The sequence below is a fragment of the Acyrthosiphon pisum genome, chromosome A2 (assembly GCF_005508785.2).
Source record: "Acyrthosiphon pisum isolate AL4f chromosome A2, pea_aphid_22Mar2018_4r6ur, whole genome shotgun sequence".
Taxonomy (NCBI): domain Eukaryota; kingdom Metazoa; phylum Arthropoda; class Insecta; order Hemiptera; family Aphididae; genus Acyrthosiphon; species Acyrthosiphon pisum.
The window spans coordinates 114478079-114499477 of NC_042495.1; the positions used below are offsets into that span (position 1 = coordinate 114478079).

The 21399-nt window shown below is 32.8% G+C and overlaps 2 protein-coding genes and 1 long non-coding RNA gene across 5 annotated transcripts; 1 reads left to right on the top strand and 2 right to left on the bottom strand.

Annotated features, from left to right (window-relative positions):
• The first annotated feature begins 620 nt into the window (after window positions 1-620).
• Window positions 621-16861, top strand: LOC100570364. 3 transcript variants are annotated; one of them, XM_029489653.1, is made up of 6 exons: window positions 621-1432; window positions 1740-2971; window positions 3456-3719; window positions 10681-10807; window positions 12139-12318; window positions 13591-16861. In XM_029489653.1, exons 2-6 carry the CDS (start codon window positions 2878-2880, stop codon window positions 14600-14602), a joined length of 1677 nt encoding a protein of 558 aa, XP_029345513.1. In that variant the 5' UTR covers window positions 621-1432; window positions 1740-2877; the 3' UTR covers window positions 14603-16861. The 3 variants fall into 3 exon arrangements, with proteins under 3 accessions (XP_029345513.1, XP_029345512.1, XP_029345514.1); XM_029489654.1 differs by lacking the exon at window positions 621-1432 and having other exon boundaries at window positions 1731-1803; window positions 1898-2971; XM_029489652.1 differs by lacking the exon at window positions 621-1432 and having other exon boundaries at window positions 1706-2971.
• On the bottom strand, window positions 3239-5739 carry LOC115034083. The gene is made up of 2 exons (XR_003839474.1): window positions 4830-5739; window positions 3239-3700 (listed from the first exon to the last, which is right to left on the bottom strand). It is a non-coding gene; the product is annotated as an uncharacterized LOC115034083 (long non-coding RNA).
• Window positions 16862-16996: 135 nt separating the features above from the next.
• LOC100160574 (UPF0547 protein C16orf87 homolog) lies at window positions 16997-19401 on the bottom strand. The gene is made up of 3 exons (XM_001945000.5): window positions 19087-19401; window positions 18739-18978; window positions 16997-18058 (listed from the first exon to the last, which is right to left on the bottom strand). The coding sequence occupies exons 1-3, from the start codon at window positions 19141-19143 to the stop codon at window positions 17819-17821; spliced, it is 537 nt and encodes a 178-aa protein (XP_001945035.1). The 5' UTR covers window positions 19144-19401; the 3' UTR covers window positions 16997-17818.
• Between the last annotated feature and the right edge of the window lie 1998 nt (window positions 19402-21399).

Here is a 21399-nt window from a genome sequence, read left to right on the forward strand (position 1 = left end):
GTATATTTTCGTAACTGCAGTTTTGAGTATCACACAATGATCAGCATTCGTTAACGACATGCGTTTAAAAGGTAAAAGGAAAATTGAACCTAATGTTACAAATCGGAAAGAATTAACCAACAAAAACATCAAATTTAATATCATCCGTATCAATATAGTTTTTCTACTAGAAATTTTTAGTAAAAGATAAAAAGTTTAACACAAGCTATAAAATTATTGAAATTTAATTCTGGGACAATATTGACAATCTCGAAACACTATTGGGACACCGGGACGATAATAATATAATCAAAACTGGTATACAGTCTCGTATGGCAACCCTTATTAGTTATTACATTACAATATACGTCTACAATATACATGACTAATATATTATTGTTTATTATTGCTATATCATAATGTATTAACTTTTTAAAATTCTTTGATTATAATTTAAAAGACTATTTACGAGTATATTACATCGTATTTGGCTATTGAATATTGATTAGATTCAATACGTATGTTTGATTTTTTACATTAATTTCATTTCAATTTTTAAGACTAAATGTTTGATAGGTATACAAATACATTGTCATAATTATTTATTGTGATTATTAATTGTATTACTATAGTCGTTTAAGAACAATATTCGGGCAATACCCAAAATACCGGGACGCAATGTTAAAGTTCACCGCCATTTACGGCCTACAATTTACCCAAGTTATTACATAATAATATAATATTATATCGGGATGGTGAACCTGTGACACGTGTGGACACTTTTCAAGCCACACGCGTATAAACGATCTGGTAAGCCGGGTCTGACGAAATTATATTTTTTTGGTTAGCTATAATGATCTTCATTTTGTATAATTACAATTTATTCGTATTTTCGTTAATAATAATATCTATTTTTGGGTAATTTAAACGGCGCCGGTTGAAGTGGGTGAGACACTGAGACATGTCGTTTATTTTTATCACCCCTTCTATGGATCTAAACAAGACGTGCATGCAAGTGTTATGATTCTCACACCTATAAATACGGATGGGGCCAATATACACGTCCACCTTGGCTGGGACCACCGCACCGTCACCGCCGTGTGTCGTCACTCGAACGAACGCGACCGTGATAAACATCCGGAATCGGTTTAGTCTTATACTTGTATAATAATATAATATTATATTATATACCCTATATCAAAAATATAATTTCTTCGCGATATTCTAACCACCATAAAGATATAAAATCACGGTGGAATTTGTCATAATATCAGCTGTCAACGATGAACGAACTACGAACTACGGTGAAGTGATGTGACTAATCCGGATTTGTACTTTACGTATATAGTTTTGTTTTTTTTTTTTATTGCGTCACGAGTAATAATAAAGTCGATTACATTTTCCAAAAAGTCCTTTGGTCATCGTTTTGCAGATTTAATAATATTATGTATAGGTATGTATACGCGATATAATTGTTTGTATATAATATTATGTGTGAGTGTCAAAGTGTCAGAGTGTGTTAAATGCTAATGCGATGAATTATAATATAATTGATTGATTGATGACAGCTGTGGTGAATGGCATGTACGGTCTCAGATCAAGAGAAGTAGGTATATAATTAATAAGCGATGAGATGCGAGCGAAGAGCAATAAAATATATATTGTACATTTACTTAGGCTATTAAAAAATTAAGTTTAAGTGATATATTATACATATAATATATAGTGATATAATATGATATTATTATTTTACTGTGTAGTTTGGTGGCGTTATCAGTGCACGCTGAAAGTTAAGTGATGATGAACACCGCCGTCGCGGGTTAGGTGGGTGTTCTTCGACTACGCACGCCGCTCGCAAACCGAATTCCGCTAAGCATGTTACAATATTATTATATTATTATTATTTTCTGACAAATAGTTTGTACGACGAACGCGGCAGTCACACGCGGCACTCATCGCGGCAGTCACACGCGGCACTCTTCGCGGTGGAGGCGGACGCCGCGATACGAACGTATGATGCTACATAATATAATATTATTATAGTTTTATCGAAAACACACACACATACACGTGCCGATTAAAATATTACGATTGTAATATTACATATTATTATAATACGTCGGGCTTATAGGATATAGACACCTGTTAAGTAGGTACCTATACTTACATAGGATTCGCGAGTGTCTCTCTCAAACGGAGTAAAATAAAAATAAAAAATCACGTCGATGATAGGTACCTATAATATTATATAATATACCTAATATACTATACCTTGTGAGTTTACGATATCATAGTTGTAATACTTGCGCGTACGTATATAATTATGATAATTAATAATAGTTAATAATAACAAAGTATAGCGACATATTTACATAATATTTGATATTATATACTCAGGCCGTGGTAATAACACATTTAATAATAATAATAATAATAATAATATAATACATAAGACCGAGTGCGCCGTTCTCTCGCATTATTGCAGCATTAATTCGTGTACATAATATTATAACATTCACACAGATCGATCGTGTATAATACACCATTAATACCTACACTCGTAGTCGCAATCAGCTTCCGGACTCGCGATTGTTTATCGCTACCGATGCATCGGCCGGTATGGGCACACACGCACCGCCGGACCAGGCGTATCAGTCGCGTCCGATAGGTCGTTCAGGTAATATATAATATTATAACCGCCACGGGCGCATCATGCCACCGCCACCGCCGTCTTCCGAGTGATATAATAATAATAATATAATATCATGTGAAATAATATTATACTTCCGACTCACCGTGCGGCCGAAATTATAATATACTATTATATCCGTCGCAGTCCTGACCTACTAGGTCTGCACTGACCTACTACACACACCGGATTATTCGATTTACGGAAATATGGCCAACGAAACGACGGCGAGCTGCAGAGGTCCGGCGGCCGGAGATCCGAAATCCGAGCCCGACGAGTCGTCATACATGCTTCGAGACAAAAGTGCGTACCTATACTATACACAATAATATTATGTTATATTATTAATAATTGTTATACACCACCTATATAACTATCTATAATCGTATAATATATAATATTATCAGTTTTAATTTCCTCGAAAGACCGAAACGGATGTTTGTCGACCACTCAAGCCGTAGTCAGGATTTTTCCTAGGGGGTGTCTTAATTTATTTATATTTAAATATAACATGTGGAAGGCCCTACACACTCTCCAATATATTCATTAGTCTTCACATATACCATGAAATAGAACCATACTAAAAAGTGATTATATATTCTATAGAAATCTGAATCATTAGCTACATATATGTTTTGCATAAATACGGCCGATGCCCCGAGTGTTTAAACATCCAAAATACCTCTTTGGCCAAGCCACTGTTTCCACGAGACCGGTGTCGTTTCATCACTCGTTGAGTCGTAGTTTGTAAATTTTTTATAACATTGTGTTTCTCGTGACACTTTAGGACCATCAACGTTGATGTGCCGCGACCAACATCACCAACATTCGAGACAGGAACGTCAACACCGTACGTTTGACGACAGCTGGGCCTGGTACGTTGTGGGCGGGTGCGCGTTCGCCAACTTCCTGTTGCCCGGCATGCTGAGATCATTCGGTCCGGACGTCCTGAACGGGTTCGTCGAGGTCCACGAGCTCGAGTTCTCGAACCGGTCCGTCGTCGGTTGTCAATGGATACCGGCCACGTTCAACCTGACGTTTTTCATAGCGGGTAAGTGCAAAACCCAATTAATATAATAAGACATAATAATTTATATATATGCCAGCTGGGCGCGAGTATAGGGTGAACCGTAACATTCCAGGTATAGTCGATTTTAGGATCAGATTTATGATATTTAGAGTATAAGACAAATTTAATTGATTTACGCTTCATCACAACATAACGTCAAATTAATAACTGAATAAGGTAGTAAGTACTAAGTATTATCGTAATCTATACGATAATAATCATAAATCAAATATTTATTTTAAGCAGTAAAAATAATATAGACTATGACATTGAACGCGTCGTGTAATTAATTTTAACATTAAATCGGAAAAAAAATTGATCAACCAATAATATAGTTTAGGTTTATTTAACAAGTCAATAGTTGGTCGGTACCGCAGTGGAATTTACATACAAAATAAAGGTACAATCGGTGGTATTTAGTATCACCGATATTTCGCGCGGCTGTAGGGAATCGGATAGATTCATACATAAATATACATACACATTAAACATGGCGATTTTTGTGAGCTTCCACATAGACTCGAATAATATTCGCGTATAGAAAATATTGTAATAATATTATTGTAAATAACAATATGTTATTTGTTTCGCTGTTTGCCTATAATACACATAAAACAAATATTGCGTATATTGTGCGTGAAGCGCGTGTGTCATCGCCATTCGCCACAGACCTATAAACTTATATAGAAATGGACAGCAGATAACAGCTAGCGAGAGAGGTCTGGGGGCCAATATAGTTGGAAAAAGATAACGTATATAATTTAAGACCATAAGGTTTAATTTTAATAGCGAGAGAGAGGAAGAAGTTCAATAACAATAAGATAACAGCATTTTTAGAAAAAGATAACATAAAATGCACTTTAGGTCTATTTGTCATATTATGTGGCACTGCACTATCTCTTTTCAACAATGTTCTTTGACTCTCGGCAACCTATAGCCAGGGTATAGGGGACGCACATGTCAATTTATCCTGTGTCTTTATCATGGTCATCGCACTTTCGGACCGCTGCGATATTATAATATGTACCTACCTATATAGTTTGGGTAATCGTTCCTAAATGTATATAATGTAACTATATATTATATACGCACCGAAAATACGGAGTCCACTGCACTTTAGACGTTCAGCTCGAGTCCGGAGTACCTACTGCACGCGCGGTAGGTATCTAATATCTATATCATGTATAATAAATAATAATACTAAATCAGTAAACCATACCTGTCTGTATAGTGAGTCACGTGTGGCACGGCGCACATTTCCATGGCAATCGTCAGGATTTTTTTTTCATTATGTACCTATAATACTATATCTAACGTTTTGGCGCCGTCGAGTACTTACACCAATGCTGCTCGGTGTGTGTGTGTAGTGTGTGTGTGTGTGTGTGTGTGTGTGCACTAAACACTTGTAATGTATGACGCGTGCCAGAGAATCCTAACGCAGTCGCTTCTCCGCGCTCCCCGCCCGCGGGCCACGACTGCACGAACCATCACGACTTTTTATTAATTGTGTTCGATGAAACAATCGACCCGGAAACCAGACAAAGCAGCAGTCGATATTGTATATCATACCGATCGAATGTTCTACCCGGAAAATATTATATGGAAGAGGCCTTATTATTGTATTATAACTAAACGTACCTACCTAAAAAGCTACTGTGTACACTGTAGACGAATCGTACACGTCAACACGTGTTTGGTTTTTTGACGAGTGACGACTGATACCAGTGCCTTCGGACGTGATTTCGACCCCACAGTTTAAAAAAAATATACGCTTCTAATTTTTTTTTCTCGAATCTGGTCACACGTTTTTACCGCATATATTTTTTTCCAAAACGACATCTGAAAGAAATACCTTTTGTTTGCAGACTTCGGCGTGCAATGTTATTGTTCGTAAATCAGACACAAGTACCCATATTCAATGTTTAAAAACGTAGATAAGAATATTCCGATAAAGCAATGGTTATAATACATTTTTTTTACATACATAATAATTGATAATCGTAATGTTATAATATATAACATTGAGTCTTAAATATATTTTAATCAGTGCACTACAAACATTTATTTTGTCAAGTAGGTATTTAAAAAAAATACATAATATATTATATCTATATAATAAATTAATTTGCTTAAGGATATCAATTCGATTCTACGACGTTATTATTTTAAATATATTTATCAATTCATGTACATAGTTTGATTATAGCTATAGCATAAAGAAATTTGGTATTTTAAACGTATAGTTTGTTATCAATATATAGGTATTTACGTATTTTGATTATGCAGGGTGATTTTTGTATCAGTAAATACTGCTTAACTCGTGAATGTGTATTGACGTTTTGAAAAACATTTTTTTTTACATTATTTACACAATTCATCAAACCATTTGGATAAGTCAATAACAAAATTATAAATGAAAACTAGCTATTTAAATGTTCAATACATAAAAATCAAATTTCGAATGAATGTAACTAGGTACCTAGTAGTTGTGATTTAGTGTTTGAAGATTATACGAACGAAGTGAAGTAGCACAGGGATTCGAATACATCGCAAAATTGTTGGTGTACACTACTCCACTCATCTAAACATTAAATAGGTGCATACCTATTTATTGATTAACCACTCTTTCAAAATGTAGTTTATATACGTTAAAATTCTTTATATAATTATCTGTACCTATAATGACTTAAAACTATGTTATAAAAATATTTACAAAACGTTAAAAACGTTGTTAAATAACTATTAAATATATATAGTTATTTAGCCATTGTTAAGAGGATGTCAGCGCATTATTTGTTATCTTATATACTTAACTCTCTTTATCACTCTTTCTCTATCTTTCTCACTATATCTCTCTCTTTCTCCCTCTCTGACACTGCAATACACACATATCACATTTTCGTTCTGTAGAACCAGTCTTGTGTCGTTATAGTTGACCTCTATTATCAAATTTAATGTTTAAAACGTTATCTGTGTTTTAAAATCGTAATATTTTTAAATAATCATAACTTGCGTAAAAAAAATGTCGTTAAAAAGTCAACATAACAACACAGATAATTTTTTGAACTTAAGGTTTGATAATAGGTCAATTCACTTTGTAATATTCGATCTAACAATACAAGGTCGGTTCTGCAATTTGCTATATAATAATTAATATTATGTTGGTGGGTCGGATAAATAAAACAAATAATGCACTGACATCCTCTTAATACTACTCGAAATAATCAGTGCTTACTGTTAAAAGAATTCTGTGTATAGTGTATATGACTCAAGTAAACAAAATTTAATTTCGTTAAAATGTTGTATTGCTAAAAACGTGTCTCCGTTACATTCCCTAGTCGATAGTCCTCTATTCGAATGGAAGAATATAATATAATTATATAACATAATTGCAGCGACCTCCCCCTTGACCCTCGCACCCATCGACAGCAGTATTAAATTATAAAAATACTACTACACAGTACACACATATACACTCCTTACTTACTATAAATAAATTCGTTTTTACGCGTGGGTAACAAATTCCAATCACTCTTCCAATATACCGACAACTCCTGCACCCTCGTTACACATTAAATCCAAGACTAATTTAAACGGACCGCATTGAAGCCTGCAGTCTCATTCCATTAAAAACGAACCTTTGCCACCCACAATTTGAATACGACATTATAGTGCTCTTTCAATTTAGAATCGCGTTCTTCTGCGGTAGACCACAATTATTGGACTCGCTTTACAATTTATTACATACAATATATTATTATACGCATCATAATATTTTAGTCATGGGCGTAACTATAGGATTAAATAGTTAGTTACAGAGGCTATATAGGAGTCCTAAAAAACCAAAGTCCAAAATAATCCGTGGGATGCAAAGCTCCTCTATACCCCTGTACATAGGCGCAAATAGGGGGAGGGCTTTAGGGGCTAAGCCCTCCCAAAAATTTCCATAGCCCCCCAAACATTTCCTACATTTTGTTTTAAGCTTATTCAATATTATCAAAGTAAGACTTTAGCCCCCCCCAAATCCCAAACGCTATTTGCGCCAATGCCTCTGTACGTAGACCCAAATGTATATAGAAAATATCATTATCAATAATCGTACATCGTAGATAATTCTCTTTCTTTCTATTCTATATTTATTATAACCAGATGTCCAGATAACTGTATATGGTATATCGTAGGTTCTTAACCAGTGGTCCATGGACCCTTTGGGATCCATAGATGGTTACTCACGGGTGGCTGTGAGTTTTTTTATTATGTACATTTTTATTGTGATGATTTTGAATGTAATTTATTATTTTTGTAGGGATACGCGAACGGTCGTTCATATTTCTGTACAGTTTCCGGTAACGTTTTTAAGATACCAATAATAATTTATTGCCCACATTCCATCACTTGAAAGACAACGAGACAAACCAGTCATTATTTTTATATGGCAAACTTATGTGATTGCGTACCATTTACTTACTACCTAACTAATTATTATTTACTACACACGGACATTTTGTAAGCATCTATTGAAGTGCTTGAAAATTAATTTGGCAATTATTTCGATTCTGCATAATATATTCAAAACCAGAAATATGGTTACGCAACCGTTTTCTCGTGGACTTTATCTCATGAATTAATGATTTAGACCTCGTTAATGATGAATTAATTGATTTAAGATCAAAATAAATAGGACACCACGATTTACAAATAAAAACTTAAATCGAATTTTGGTGTTCGTTGACAAAGGCTTATCTGCGAGCTATATCCAGGAGTGCAGGACAATGTAATTTTTGATTCCATTCGCTACTATACATATCTCTCAAAGTCTGAATTTTATATAACAATCATAATTAAAAACAAATCAAGACATCGATTGGATATTAAGGACGATATGTGAGTTGCTCTGTCCAATATGGTCTCAAATTTTAAAGCAATATTGCAATCAATACCACAGCAAAATATGTCCCATTGTAACTTATATACATAAATTTTAAACTATAAAACAAAGTAATTATTTATAAAAATTTAATAATGTATTAACTCTTAATATTATCATTAAAAATAATTAAAAATAATAAAAATAAAAATAATAATTTGTTGGGGTCAAAGCCGGGTTATACACTATACGTCTATACAGCTATTATATCAGTAAATTAATAAATAAATATTATATTATAATTTATAATAGGTACCTACAAATATAATTGTTAAATATTTTAAAAGAACATTTTATTTTATGGATTGATTTGGATTTTAACCGGCAGGAGGTAGTAAGAGTAAAAAGTAAAAAGTAAAAAGTGGGTAAGTGGATGTCGCTCTCCTATACAGTAGGTTACAAGTGGGTCACTGTAATGAATGGTGTTAAATTTGAATTCAATGATATAATATCATTGTATAAGAAAAACGATTCTGAGCGAAAACGGTCAGTCAGCCTATTAGATGATATTAAGGTCACTAAAGTAATTTATATATAACCTATTTCTGTGGACCCTTGTTTTAAATGTAAATCCTTAGCTATGAAAGCTGAACATTTTATACATTTTTAACTACAAAATAATTATTAAATTTTATATTTTATTTGATAAATTTTGTCAAAATTTGAACTTCATATGCTTATAAAAAAAATTGTGCGTATGTATTTTTAATATTTTTCAACTGCTATTGTAACAATGTATCAGGAGCCTTGCATTAAATTTTCACGGTTTTTCACTAAACAAACAAAATTTTATTCATATTTATAGAAAAAAAAACTAAAAAAATTGAAAACCGAGAATGTCCATAAACAGCTCAAAACAAGTCAAAATATTTTGAACATTTTATCAAGTATAAGAATGAAAAAATAAACTTTCGGTGAAATTGTCATGTATCTACAATTATTCGTTTTTGAATTACAACAAAATAAGAAAATCACTACATGAGAAATCGAGTGAATATCCAATGTTGTAAAAATTTGAATTTCAAACACTCATAAAAATTGAATTTGATTTTCTTGTAAACATTTTTTTTTTTTGATAAAGGTAGATAATATTATGAGGAATTTTGTATTACATTTTCAAATCTTATATTTAAAAAGAAAAATTTTTACTTATTCTCTAACTCATTATTATTTAACTCAAAATAATTTGCTAATTTCGGTGATTTTTACATATTTTGTAAATTTTTGAACTTTAAATGCTAATAAAAAAAAACTGTGACTAAGGATTTTAAATATTTGTCAAATGTCATTGTAACAGTATACTAGGAGCCTTCTATTAATTTTTCAAGCTTTTTTAACCAACAAATAAAATTGTATTGATATTTATAGAAAAAAAAAACTAAAAAAAAAATGGAAACTGAAAATGTCCGTAAACAGCTCAAAATAAGTCAAAATATTTGGAAAATATTATGGTGTATAGAAAATGCTAACATAAACATTCAGTCAAAATTGCATGTACCTACGGTCGTTTATTTTAGAGTTGCACCAAAAACCAAAATCGATTTTCTCGAAAACAGATTTTGCGTAAAAATTCCCATTTTTCCTCAATTTTTCTTTTGTCTTTCACGTCGCTTTTAAAAACTACTGGAAAATTTTTACTTTTAACCCCCCAATGTACCAACTAGATTCACTTTTATTTCCTATCAGAAAAGATACTGTTGAAGAAAATCCAAGCATTTTTACTGTCCTAAGAGGGGATGACAGACACAAAAATAAAAAATTTAAAAAATTTAAAAAAAGCACACATCATTGTCAAATCAATACATTTATCGCTCCGCTCAGAATCCAAAAGTAAAAACGTATAGAGAGACTAAAAACGTCTATTGAAGGATGGAAAGGAGGGCTAAATACTCTCTTAGTCACACCTATGCATATATAGCTATATTATAGTTTGTTAGTATTTTGTTTTCAGCGAAAATCATCTTAGACAAATTTTAATATAATAATATATGATCGAATTTCGTCCGGTGGTTTCAGGGTCGCTGTCATGTCTACTGTGCAAATTAATTTCACACCGAGCCGTAACGTACTGGGGTGGACTTTTGGCTTCCACTGGTATGATGTACAGTTCGTTCGCCAACTCCATATCGCACCTGTATATAAGGTAAATGTAAATGGTGGAATCTATTTTACTTTACTAACCGTAGAAGATGCATATATTTGTTACGGGCAAAGAGTGCCGCAAAGTGCAAGACTATCGGGAAACGTAGTAAAATTATATATATTATAGAATGTTGTCCAGTCTAGCTCAGTCAATATACAATGTCAACTGTTTTGCTTTATTTAATACTATTATTTATAATGCTTAGTATTAGTCAAATGGGTAATTGGGTAATGGACGTTTCCCCCCTAAATAAATATATATTTTTTTTAAAACCGGAGGTATACCTACGTAAAACAATTAATATATTGGAATGGTGGAATAATAAATTTACAACACTAGTCCAATCATTTAAATGTAATATGGCTTTTATATGTTGATGTGTCTAAATCGAAATTCTAATAAGTCATTTCTGAGTTACTAAAATGTTTATAAAAAAGATAATAATAATTAAAAATGGTTTTATAAAAATAAAGACTATTATGTAATATTATATTATAACTTATAATATGTAGACATGTAGTATTTATTATACTTGGATAATTTTTACAAATTATTTATATTAGCAAATCAATAATAATTATTAACTTAGCAAAACATTTAATCCTCCATATCTACTTAAACCATTACCATAGACATATTATCTTTATTCTTTAGTATACAAAGTTATATAACTCAAAAACCACTCGCTTGAATTTTTATTTAAATACATAAAAATTCTCAAAAAAATAAGTAATATATGCTTGATAATTTAAAATGAAAAAGGGTTTTTTATTTGAAAAAAAATTTGTATTGTCACAGGATCATCCATAAGTGGTAGAAAAAAATCTCAAGAATTAAAAAATATGGTCTTCAAATGTATTTAAAAATTCCAAAAATCAGAATTTGGATATATTCGTAATTTAAGCATAAAAATGGAGTGAGCATGCTTAAAAAATCACTCTATATATATCTCATTCGTTAAAAATTAACACTTTTATTATATAGATGTTATGTAAAAGTTGTCATCCATATATCTACCTATATTGCAATTGTATACGTCATATTATATAGATATAGACAACTCCGCGCCGGTGCAATAATTTTTCACTCATTATTTTTGAATTTGACTCATTTTAGTGCCGTAACAGGAGGAAGAGGGAAATAAGTATATATATCTATATATGGTCATTAGTTCCTGTCACTAATGAGCCAAATCCAAATTATTATAAAATCCAAATAATGAGCGATAAGTTAGGTATTGCATCGGCATTTTGTATCCTTAGATTTTGTTATATTTTAATCTATGATAGTATACGTACTGGATCGATAACCGTTTTCCCGATTTTTTGCAGCTATGGCGTGATGGTGGGATTTGGCGCGGGCTTGTGCTACTCTGCAGGAATACTGATCGTCAACGAGTATTTCGACAAGCACCGAGGACTAGCCAACGGGTTTTCGCTTGCAGGCACCTCCATCGGTGCTCTCGCCATGCCACCGTACCTCGAGTTCTTGACCTTTTCATACGGCTACAGGTATATAATATTCTACTATAATAATATGATTTTCATTACCTACCTAATATTTGACAGACAAAAAACTAAAGAAAAAAAAGAGCTCATATTTTTAAGGTCCAAAACTTCCAACCGATCTAGAATTAATTGTACATAATATTAGACAGGGCGATCATCCCTTTTTTTCTTCAGTTATTCATAGTCTGATTTTCGGAATTTTTATCGCCGTAGTATACTTCTTAAGTAGGTTGCAGGTTTTTACTACAAAAATTACTATAAAAATTCCAAAAAATAGAATTTTAGAAAAATATAAATTCATTATTAAAAGAAAAAATGGGATGAGCATGCATGATAAATCAACCTGTACCTATAGTGTATAATATATATATATATAACTATTATAAGTTATAACTTATTAATAGTTTGGATTTTTTGTGGTCAATGGTCTATGAGTAGGTCTATTATAGCTTATGTCAACTATAAATTCTAAATGCTATTCATATTATTTGAAAAAAAAAATCGGCATATTTTATTTTGCTTAGTTTCATTTTTAAATATGTTCTGTATTAACCCCTATTAGTCATTATACTCATTTGGTATTTGGAATTATTTGAAATGGTAATATTTGTTATTATCTCGAATGTTCAATTTCATGCCGTCATTATAGATATGTTTCAATACTTTTTATGTTTATTTTTAATTTTTTTCTGGTAATTGTTTATATTATGTAACTAGAAATGTTATAATATTAAACTATAACTAGTAGTGGTCATATTAGGCGTGTATTAGATTCAAAGAATAAAACAAAAATACAGTGGGTATCCTATGTCGTCTTATAATCGTTTATAAAAATATTTTTTAGTGCTTTTTTAGAGTTTTTAATCACATTCAAATTCGAATAAGTATTAGCTAGTAGACGGTAGACAGTGGACAAAAACAACCAAAACTCGTAAATAGAATCGAACAAATAACAGCATAAGATCGGTACTTATTTCAGGAACTTACAGGCTCTTCACTGAATCACTAGTAAAGTCTCGATAGCTCGAATTTTTTCATGTGAAGTGTTTTTAAGCTGTGCCTGTGTATGTACCTATATGAGTTCGTATACAATTTAAAAATTACACAAATCGAAAGATTATTTAAATTATTAATAAAATATTTTTACTCCCCTTGAGATTCGATACTCGACTGAATATGATAAAATAATATGATTCGTTTAAATTTCTTAACCTAACCCAACACGGTGATCTTTAACTTCCAACACCATTGCATGTCATATCGTTTTTCCTGCAGAGGCGGCATTCTGATCGTGTCCGGAATGTTGTTGAATACACTGGCGTGCTCGTTGACCTACAAACCCGCGGTTGTTGATGCGAACAGGGCAGTTCAACAGGACGAGGTGACCTACACAAGGCCGATCGCTTCGTCGACGCCGACATCGATGAACGCGAGAGCAGTCGCGACGACGGCGTTTAAGGCGGCCACGGACCTGTACTACGCCACGGTGGTTTCGTCACCGTCGCCGCCGCTGTTGAAATCCCAAACCACGGCGGCGGCAGTGTATTCAACGGACGATGAAGACAATGACGACGACGACGACGACGACGACGACAAACGCCTGAAAAACACCCGTTGGTGGCGATGGCTGAGGTGGCGACACCCGCAATTCGGCCCCACGCCGGCCGCTGAATTTCTGGCCGTGTCAGTCGTCCACGCGATCAGCCACTTGGCGTACGCCACAGCCGCGCCTGCGCGTGCCGCCGCGCTACAGCTGGCCGCGGCCGAGGCGGCCGGTCGGTTCCTCGCACCCACCGCTTCAGACCTGCTGTCTCCCGGCGGTTCGGCGTCAATTTACCTGTACGCCGCGGTGGTGGCCGTCAGCGGCACCGTCCTACTGACCGGCGCCGCCACCGCCGAATCGGATGCCGACCCGTTCCAGTGGCCACTGCGGTCGGCAGTGCACGCGCAATGGTCGGCGTTCCTGGTCATGACCTTCGGGATGGCGTCTGGCGCCGCAGTCGGGCTCGAACCGCTGGTTGCGGTCCGAGCGCTTGGCCGCGAGCAGCTCGCCGCCTCCTGTTCCACCACGTTACTCGGTAAAGGCGCCGCCCAACTGGCCGTCGACCTGTTCCTGCGCCAGTCGTTGTCCAGCCGCGGTGGACACTGGCCACCGATCTCACCGTGCGTGCTTTACGCGCTCGGATCCGTTCTAGTGGCCACCGCCGCCGCTTGGACGGCCGTGTTCCTTGTCAAGCGTCACTACGCCTCCAAGACCGGGTGCAGCCGGTACGTGAGAACCGCTTGACTACAGCGGCCACCGCTGCCACCGGTGGCAAAACAATCATCCTACTATATTGTATAGGTAATAACCGGAGTACCAGACGGGAATTTAAATACTTTGGGATTCGGGTTTAAGCTTTCACAAAATCAAAATAAACCATAATACCCATTCGTCGTTATTCGTTTATTGTTGTCCTGAAAAGTGTCAAAAACGCTTTCGATATTTTTAAAACTTGAAAAACTTTAGCGGCTATTAATGTTTGAGATTCTTTTAAATTTTCAAAACTCGTTTAAGAGTAAAATTAACATTTGTATATATATAGGTACCTATTATATTGAGACGAGAAATTTTAATACAATCGCGAGGGCCTCAACAAAATAAGACGCTTCAGATATTACACCCACCCGCGTATTTATTTTCTTCTAATTCTGTGGTTTGTTGTCTTAATTTTTATTTTTAGTAATTTGAAAACTGCAGCTTAACTCGAAAGAAACACGTCGCGCGTCTAACATCATAGGAGTATTTTTTTCCACGAATTTTTAACTTTAGACAAACGACTATTGATGCAAGTACCTATGCCATGTGTAGGTTTCATACATGTGTAATGTTACTTATTAGGTATATTAGGTATGTGTACCTATATTGTGAAAGTTTCTTACATTATAATATATCTAGTATAATATTCAGAGATCGCTATCATCGCAAAATAGTTAAGTAATACTTTTAAGAGGACTTGAGTGTAGTAGGTAGTTGCCAATTTATATTCCAATGTTTCACACTATGGTCAATAAGAACTGACAAATGTTACAATAGGAGTAATAGGACTGAATTGGTATATGGAAACAATGGCGTGATGAAGGACTTTATTTGAGGCACGTGCCTCAGCTTAAAGGGTGGTGGGTGTCATGGAGACTAAGTTCGCCACGCCACTGCTTGGAAATATATTAATGATTCTAATTTCCGTGTTAGTAGGTTAACTAATTAATAATTGGTATATTGTAAGTAACCACATATTTTATGGACGTTATCATGAAATTTACTCTCAAAACATCTCTACGCACTTTTAAAATCCTAGTAGATAGGTACTAATAATAAATAAAACATAATATGCGTAAAAATCAGAATCTACAGTATCAAGTCGGTTAATAGTACCTAAGTGTTATACCAGAATAATAATTGTAAAAAGTTACAAATCATTATTCCTGTTTGAATAGTTAGTTACTATAAATAGATATATACATTTAGTCATTGAGAACTGTCATGTCGTATCCATTAAAATTGGTCGAAACAATAAAAAAAAAGTTCTGGTTTTACGTATGTATCTACCTAATTAACGTATTTGAGGCTTTCGATTATAGTAATGATATATACAATTTGTGACCATTAGTATTTACTATTTATATTAGGTACCTGCATTGTTCTAGAAACCAAGACAAGAGTGCTTGATGCAAGTACTCCAATAAGTAGTCCAATATGTTTTGAGCACTTAGTTTCTGTAAACATTTTTGTTCTATAACTGTGTGTGGTGAACTACAATTTTCAGGCTTAAATCCTACTATATATGGAAGTGCGCAGACATGTTCTGCAGGTTTTGATTTCCAATATTATTGCGAATTTGCGGCCTCTGAATATTAAAACATTATTGTTTCCATTTTCCAATACTGTAGAAATATTTAATTTTTTATTATTGTATCTATTACTGAAATTGTATATCTAATTAAGAATTTTGTGTAAATACCTGTATATAAATATATAATATATTATATTTTTATCATTCATTTATGAACCAGGAATGGCCAATGTTAATTTCAAACTTAATATTATGTTCAACAAAGACCAACATAAATATAAGAATATATTATTATTTTTAAATTATATTAAATTAATTAATTATAAATCTACTACTTGATGACAACAAATTAAGATCATGTAATTCATTACAATTGTTGTTACATAATAAAAAAAAATTATCAATAGTATATGAAACAGCACGATAAAATAATATGGCCTATGGCTATCAGTTGGTCTTTCCTGGCTTATACAATGTATTATTTTAAAAGCGTATACATAATTAACGGTGAAATGTGTTGTACATATTTTATACAACTAAATTAACCGAGTACTGATTTTTTTTCACTTTTATATCTGTATAAGAATAAAATTGTGTTCAATACCTACAATGAAATTTTAATTTTAATTTGTTCCCAGTTACACAGATAATTCTAACAAATACAAAGAAAACCAGTGTTTAATTAACATTAATATAACTATTATTTTTTTTTACTTTATCAGTTTTTTTATGTATAATTTACTATTCATAATCTAATACTTATAAGCTGAGGGGGAAGGGGGGATTAGTTTGCAGTAAAACATAAAAACTGAGGTTATTATTCGAATGATAATAATAACACTGTAAAATTAATAAAATTGAAACATATAATTATACTCAGTTCTTTCTTTTGTAAATTTATCTTCAATAAACACAATATTGATTTACAAAAAAATCATGACACATTATAATATAAATTAAAAATATAATGAATATAATAATAATGAAAAAAAAAAAAATGATGCCATAATTAAAGTCTTAAAAAAATTAAAATACATTGACAAATATTAAGAAAGTGTATTACAATGTTACATTGATTAAAACACAAGTAATATAAAACAAACATTAAACACTAATTCGAACACATACTTTTTTCAAAATTTAATATTTACAATCAATATAATATATTGTATGAGAATTAAAGTTAAAAACCTTATTCGTAAATTTTACTAAATAACTGAATGAAGATATTAAATAGTAAATTGGATAAAATACCCATTCAAAATCACTTATACAGAAATATTTAACTTTATATTTAACAGGAATTCTCAAAATAAATAATTGCTTATTGAATAATTGGAAATGCATGGCACATTTTTATTTAAAAATATACATTAAATAATAAAAATTAACTAGGAACAAAACGTTCCTGTTTCAATAAAATTATCTTAGGAAGAAATATTTACTTACTTTTATAAATCAATCATTCAGAATTTCAAACTGCATGTAATAGTAAATTATATATATATAAGTTAGAATCTAATTTTGATATTTTGATTATTTTATTTAAACATAGCTCTCTTGAAATTTCACTTATTGGGAAATTTTAATTTTAATTATTCATAATTAAATGTTTTTAAAAATATTATAGTAAGTTTATTAAAAAGTAATAAGTCTTGAAATCAGTTTCCTCACGGCCTCCAAGAAGTTAACATTAACTTATCATTTAATTCAGATAAAATTATAGCACATACTTTTGCTTTTTCATTCTTCATGATAGTATGATATATTTTGTCTTCTGGATCTTGTACGACTTTTGTTTTATAATTTTGTTTTAGGGATGCCACACCTTTTTTAGGCTGTGATATCTGTACGCCTCGACGACCTTGATAATTATCTTTTTGTTTTGCATTTGGTTTTTCAGTACGTTTCTGTAAAAATGTATAAATTAAATATGTGTAATATTATAATAACTATTTATATTATAATATGTTTAGTATTAACTAATTGGATAATTTTTTTTTTTTTAATAAGACATAGTAAGACAGAAATTCTAAGAAACCTGAATGTTGTTATAAAAACATTATAAGATAAGTTTCTGCAGACAACATTTAAAAATGAAATGTTTTTTTTTAATATTGGGAGTTCCAAACATGTAAAATGTGAACATTTAAACACTAAAAGTTTATTTTTATAAATAAAATTGTTCTATATTATAAATCATATAGGGAAACAAATTTAAACGCATTTTTAATTTTTACATTTTAATGCATACCATATTTTAAGTAAATGGTAGAAATCAGTACCTAATTTTTAATATTTGACAACAATCCATTTTTCTGTATGCATGATAAAAAAATTGCAGATAATAAAATATTAAAAGCTATTGGTAAGTATATAAACTTATATTTTACTTAACTTTAAACAATATTACTATGTATGGTACCTACAATATGTACCTAATAAAAATATAATATTTAAAAATAAATGAGTCAATTAAAAATTTAGCATATTATTTTGTCAAATTCCAAACTGATTAGAACATCAAAAGTCACTAGGTAATATATGAACATAACTCAAAGCATACAATTTTTGTGATGAATCAACTTACCCGAGTTTTACGTATGAATGCAGAGGCGTCATAATAGTTAGGTTTTTCACGGCGTACACGTTCAGTCCTACGGCGGCCGTCTGAACGTGTAGTTGGAGCGGTTGTAACATCTTTGGATTCCTGGACCGACACGACCGCCGCCGCTGCCACCTTGGCTGGGGCGACTTTGGGGGTGATGTCTTTTTTGGACAGGTAAAACGAATGCTTGCATTTGGTACAAGTCTTCACAGCAACTGGGTACTGAAATCAACAACGATTTATGACAACGACAAACGAATAAAAAAAAATTTAATAGCAATAGTCGAATGGCAATCAACTGCGGGCGTTAATTAATTTTTTTAACGTTACCTGTAAGCCACAACCGGGGCAAATTTTTTTCACGAGAACTTTTTTGTGTTTTAACATGTATTGATCTTTGTACGTGAATTTGACGGTGGAAAAACAACCGGCCGGCCCCGGTGTATTTGTGCCGCGGTAGTCAGCAACGACGATCCGGCATCACCGTTGACGGTCGGCGTGAAATCCAAAAAGTCGGACGACGTTTATTTTAACGGGAAAACGAAGAAAACATCAAAACAAATTAGTTTATTGCCATTTAAAATCGAAAAGGACGACGTCTGTCGTCTAATCCTTACGCTGTCGGTGGCCTCTGGCGGACCATACGCCAACTACTGCCAAGTGGCATTATACTCAACACGAATATTCCCTGTCCAGGGTCCACGGTCGTCGTTATCACCGTGTTGTCATCTGGCCGTTCATCACGTTGGCAACACCACAGATATGTATAATAACTAGATACCCGACTCCACGGTCCTAGACACGGACTAAGATAGTAGATTATATACAACTCCATATACAACGACATTATTAAATTATGATGCCCGACGCCATTTGCAACTTTGGCAATGTTTACATTTATTCATATACATGTTTACTTATATAAACATATGTACTGATAATACTATTTTGCCCTAGTTGTAAATGGCTGCCAGCGTCATTGATAAGAAGAAGTCGGGTATCTAGTTATTATACATATCTGTGTGCCCGACGCCATTTGCAACCTTGGTAATGTTTACATTTATTCATAAACATATTTACTTATATATACATATATACTGATAATACTATTTTGCCCCAGTTGTAAATGGCTGCCAGCGTCATTGATAAGAAAAAGTCTGGTATCTAGTTATTATACATATCTGTGGGTAACACTCATACGGCTACGCAGCCTTGCACGGTAATCGGTGACTTTATTCTGTGCTTGCCGCCTGGGGGCTGGGTATTCGGACAAAAAAAAGCCCCGAAATAAAATCCCGGAGAAAAATTATCGTTAATTAGATACATTTTAATGTGTGACTTTATATATTAATATATTAAATTCATAGAATATTTTGTTTTATGATTTGTATATTCTTTAAATGTGGTTAGAGATATAACTATAGACTATAGTTATTTTTGAATCTAGTATATATTTACCTAGATGTAATTTTTTTTACAAACTTGGTAAGTATTTTATATTTTTATTTATATTTCATATGGTAAAAATAAATAATAAATAATATCAATAATTAAAGTATAGTCATTGAATGTTTAGTGTTTGTTGGTAAGGGGCTTTTTATCCTGATCTTTTTTCCCTAGATCTTCTGTGCTAATACCACAGTTCTCCTGGAGTGATAAGAAAAAAAAATTAGACAAGTTCACAACTTTAAACTTTAATCCTGGGTGACTGTGTAACAACCATGAAGAGTGAAAACTAAACAGAAAATAATTAAAATGTATAGGTTTATCTTTAGTAGTCTCATTGTTCAGTTCACGACACTATTATATTAGTTACTATACACATTACATTAGATAGGTAATGAATAATAATTAAATACACTGAGACGTGGCCACGAGATGTGCAGAATATGTAAGCCCTGCGATTTTTGTCAAAAAATGGCATAAATTGACGAAAATTCATCAAAATCACCAGTGCAGGATAAGGATGGTAGCCCACCATAGGCGCAATTATAGCGTTTGGGATTTGTGGTTGCTAAATCCTTACTTTGAATTTTGATAATATTGTATAATCTTAAAACAAAATATAGGAAATGTTTGTGGGGGGGTTATGGACATTGGGGGACTTAGTCCCTAAAGCCTCCCCCCCCTATTTGCACCTATATGCAGCCCACCGAGATTTAGTATATTTTAACCGGCCTTAAAGGCTCATTTTCATCTAAACATTATTAAACTGACCTACATTTTATGCGGCGTACCGAGTTAAATAAATTTCTTTAAAATTGTCTAGTAAAATAATTGCCTAAACACTCATGAACGGCCCACCGACTCGCCGCCGGGCCAATCCTGTCCTGAAAATCACGAACATTTTTATACTATTTTGAGTTGGAAATTATTTATAAAAATGTTTCTTTTTATATATAATATTCGAAAATTGAATACAAGATTCCTCAGATGTTTTTCTACCTTCGATGAAAAAAAAATTTACTAGATAGTAACTTTGAGCGTTTAGGTTCACGAATATTATTATTATCTTAGTTATGTACAGCTGTAACATACAGTGGCGTAGACAAGGAGTGGGACGTGGGGACGTCAGATCCCCCAATTGGTTATTTATTACCTTCGTAAAAAGTTTTGAGAGGGTGGAGGATTTTCCAAATTTTC

What these genes read in the sequence shown, in the direction of transcription:
- LOC100570364 (XM_029489653.1), top strand. Translation starts at nt 2,878, where the DNA reads ATGGCCAACGAAACGACGGCGAGCTGCAGAGGTCCGGCGGCCGGAGAT. An exon ending in ATACATGCTTCGAGACAAAA is followed by an intron (nt 2,972 to 3,455) that starts GTGCGTACCTAT and finishes GTGACACTTTAG; the next exon opens with GACCATCAACGTTGATGTGC. An exon ending in CCTGACGTTTTTCATAGCGG is followed by an intron (nt 3,720 to 10,680) that starts GTAAGTGCAAAA and finishes CGGTGGTTTCAG; the next exon opens with GGTCGCTGTCATGTCTACTG.
- LOC100160574 (XM_001945000.5), bottom strand. Translation starts at nt 19,143, where the DNA reads ATGTTAAAACACAAAAAAGTTCTCGTGAAAAAAATTTGCCCCGGTTGT. An exon ending in GCCCCGGTTGTGGCTTACAG is followed by an intron (nt 18,979 to 19,086) that starts GTAACGTTAAAA and finishes TGTTGATTTCAG; the next exon opens with TACCCAGTTGCTGTGAAGAC. An exon ending in CATTCATACGTAAAACTCGG is followed by an intron (nt 18,059 to 18,738) that starts GTAAGTTGATTC and finishes ACATTTTTACAG; the next exon opens with AAACGTACTGAAAAACCAAA.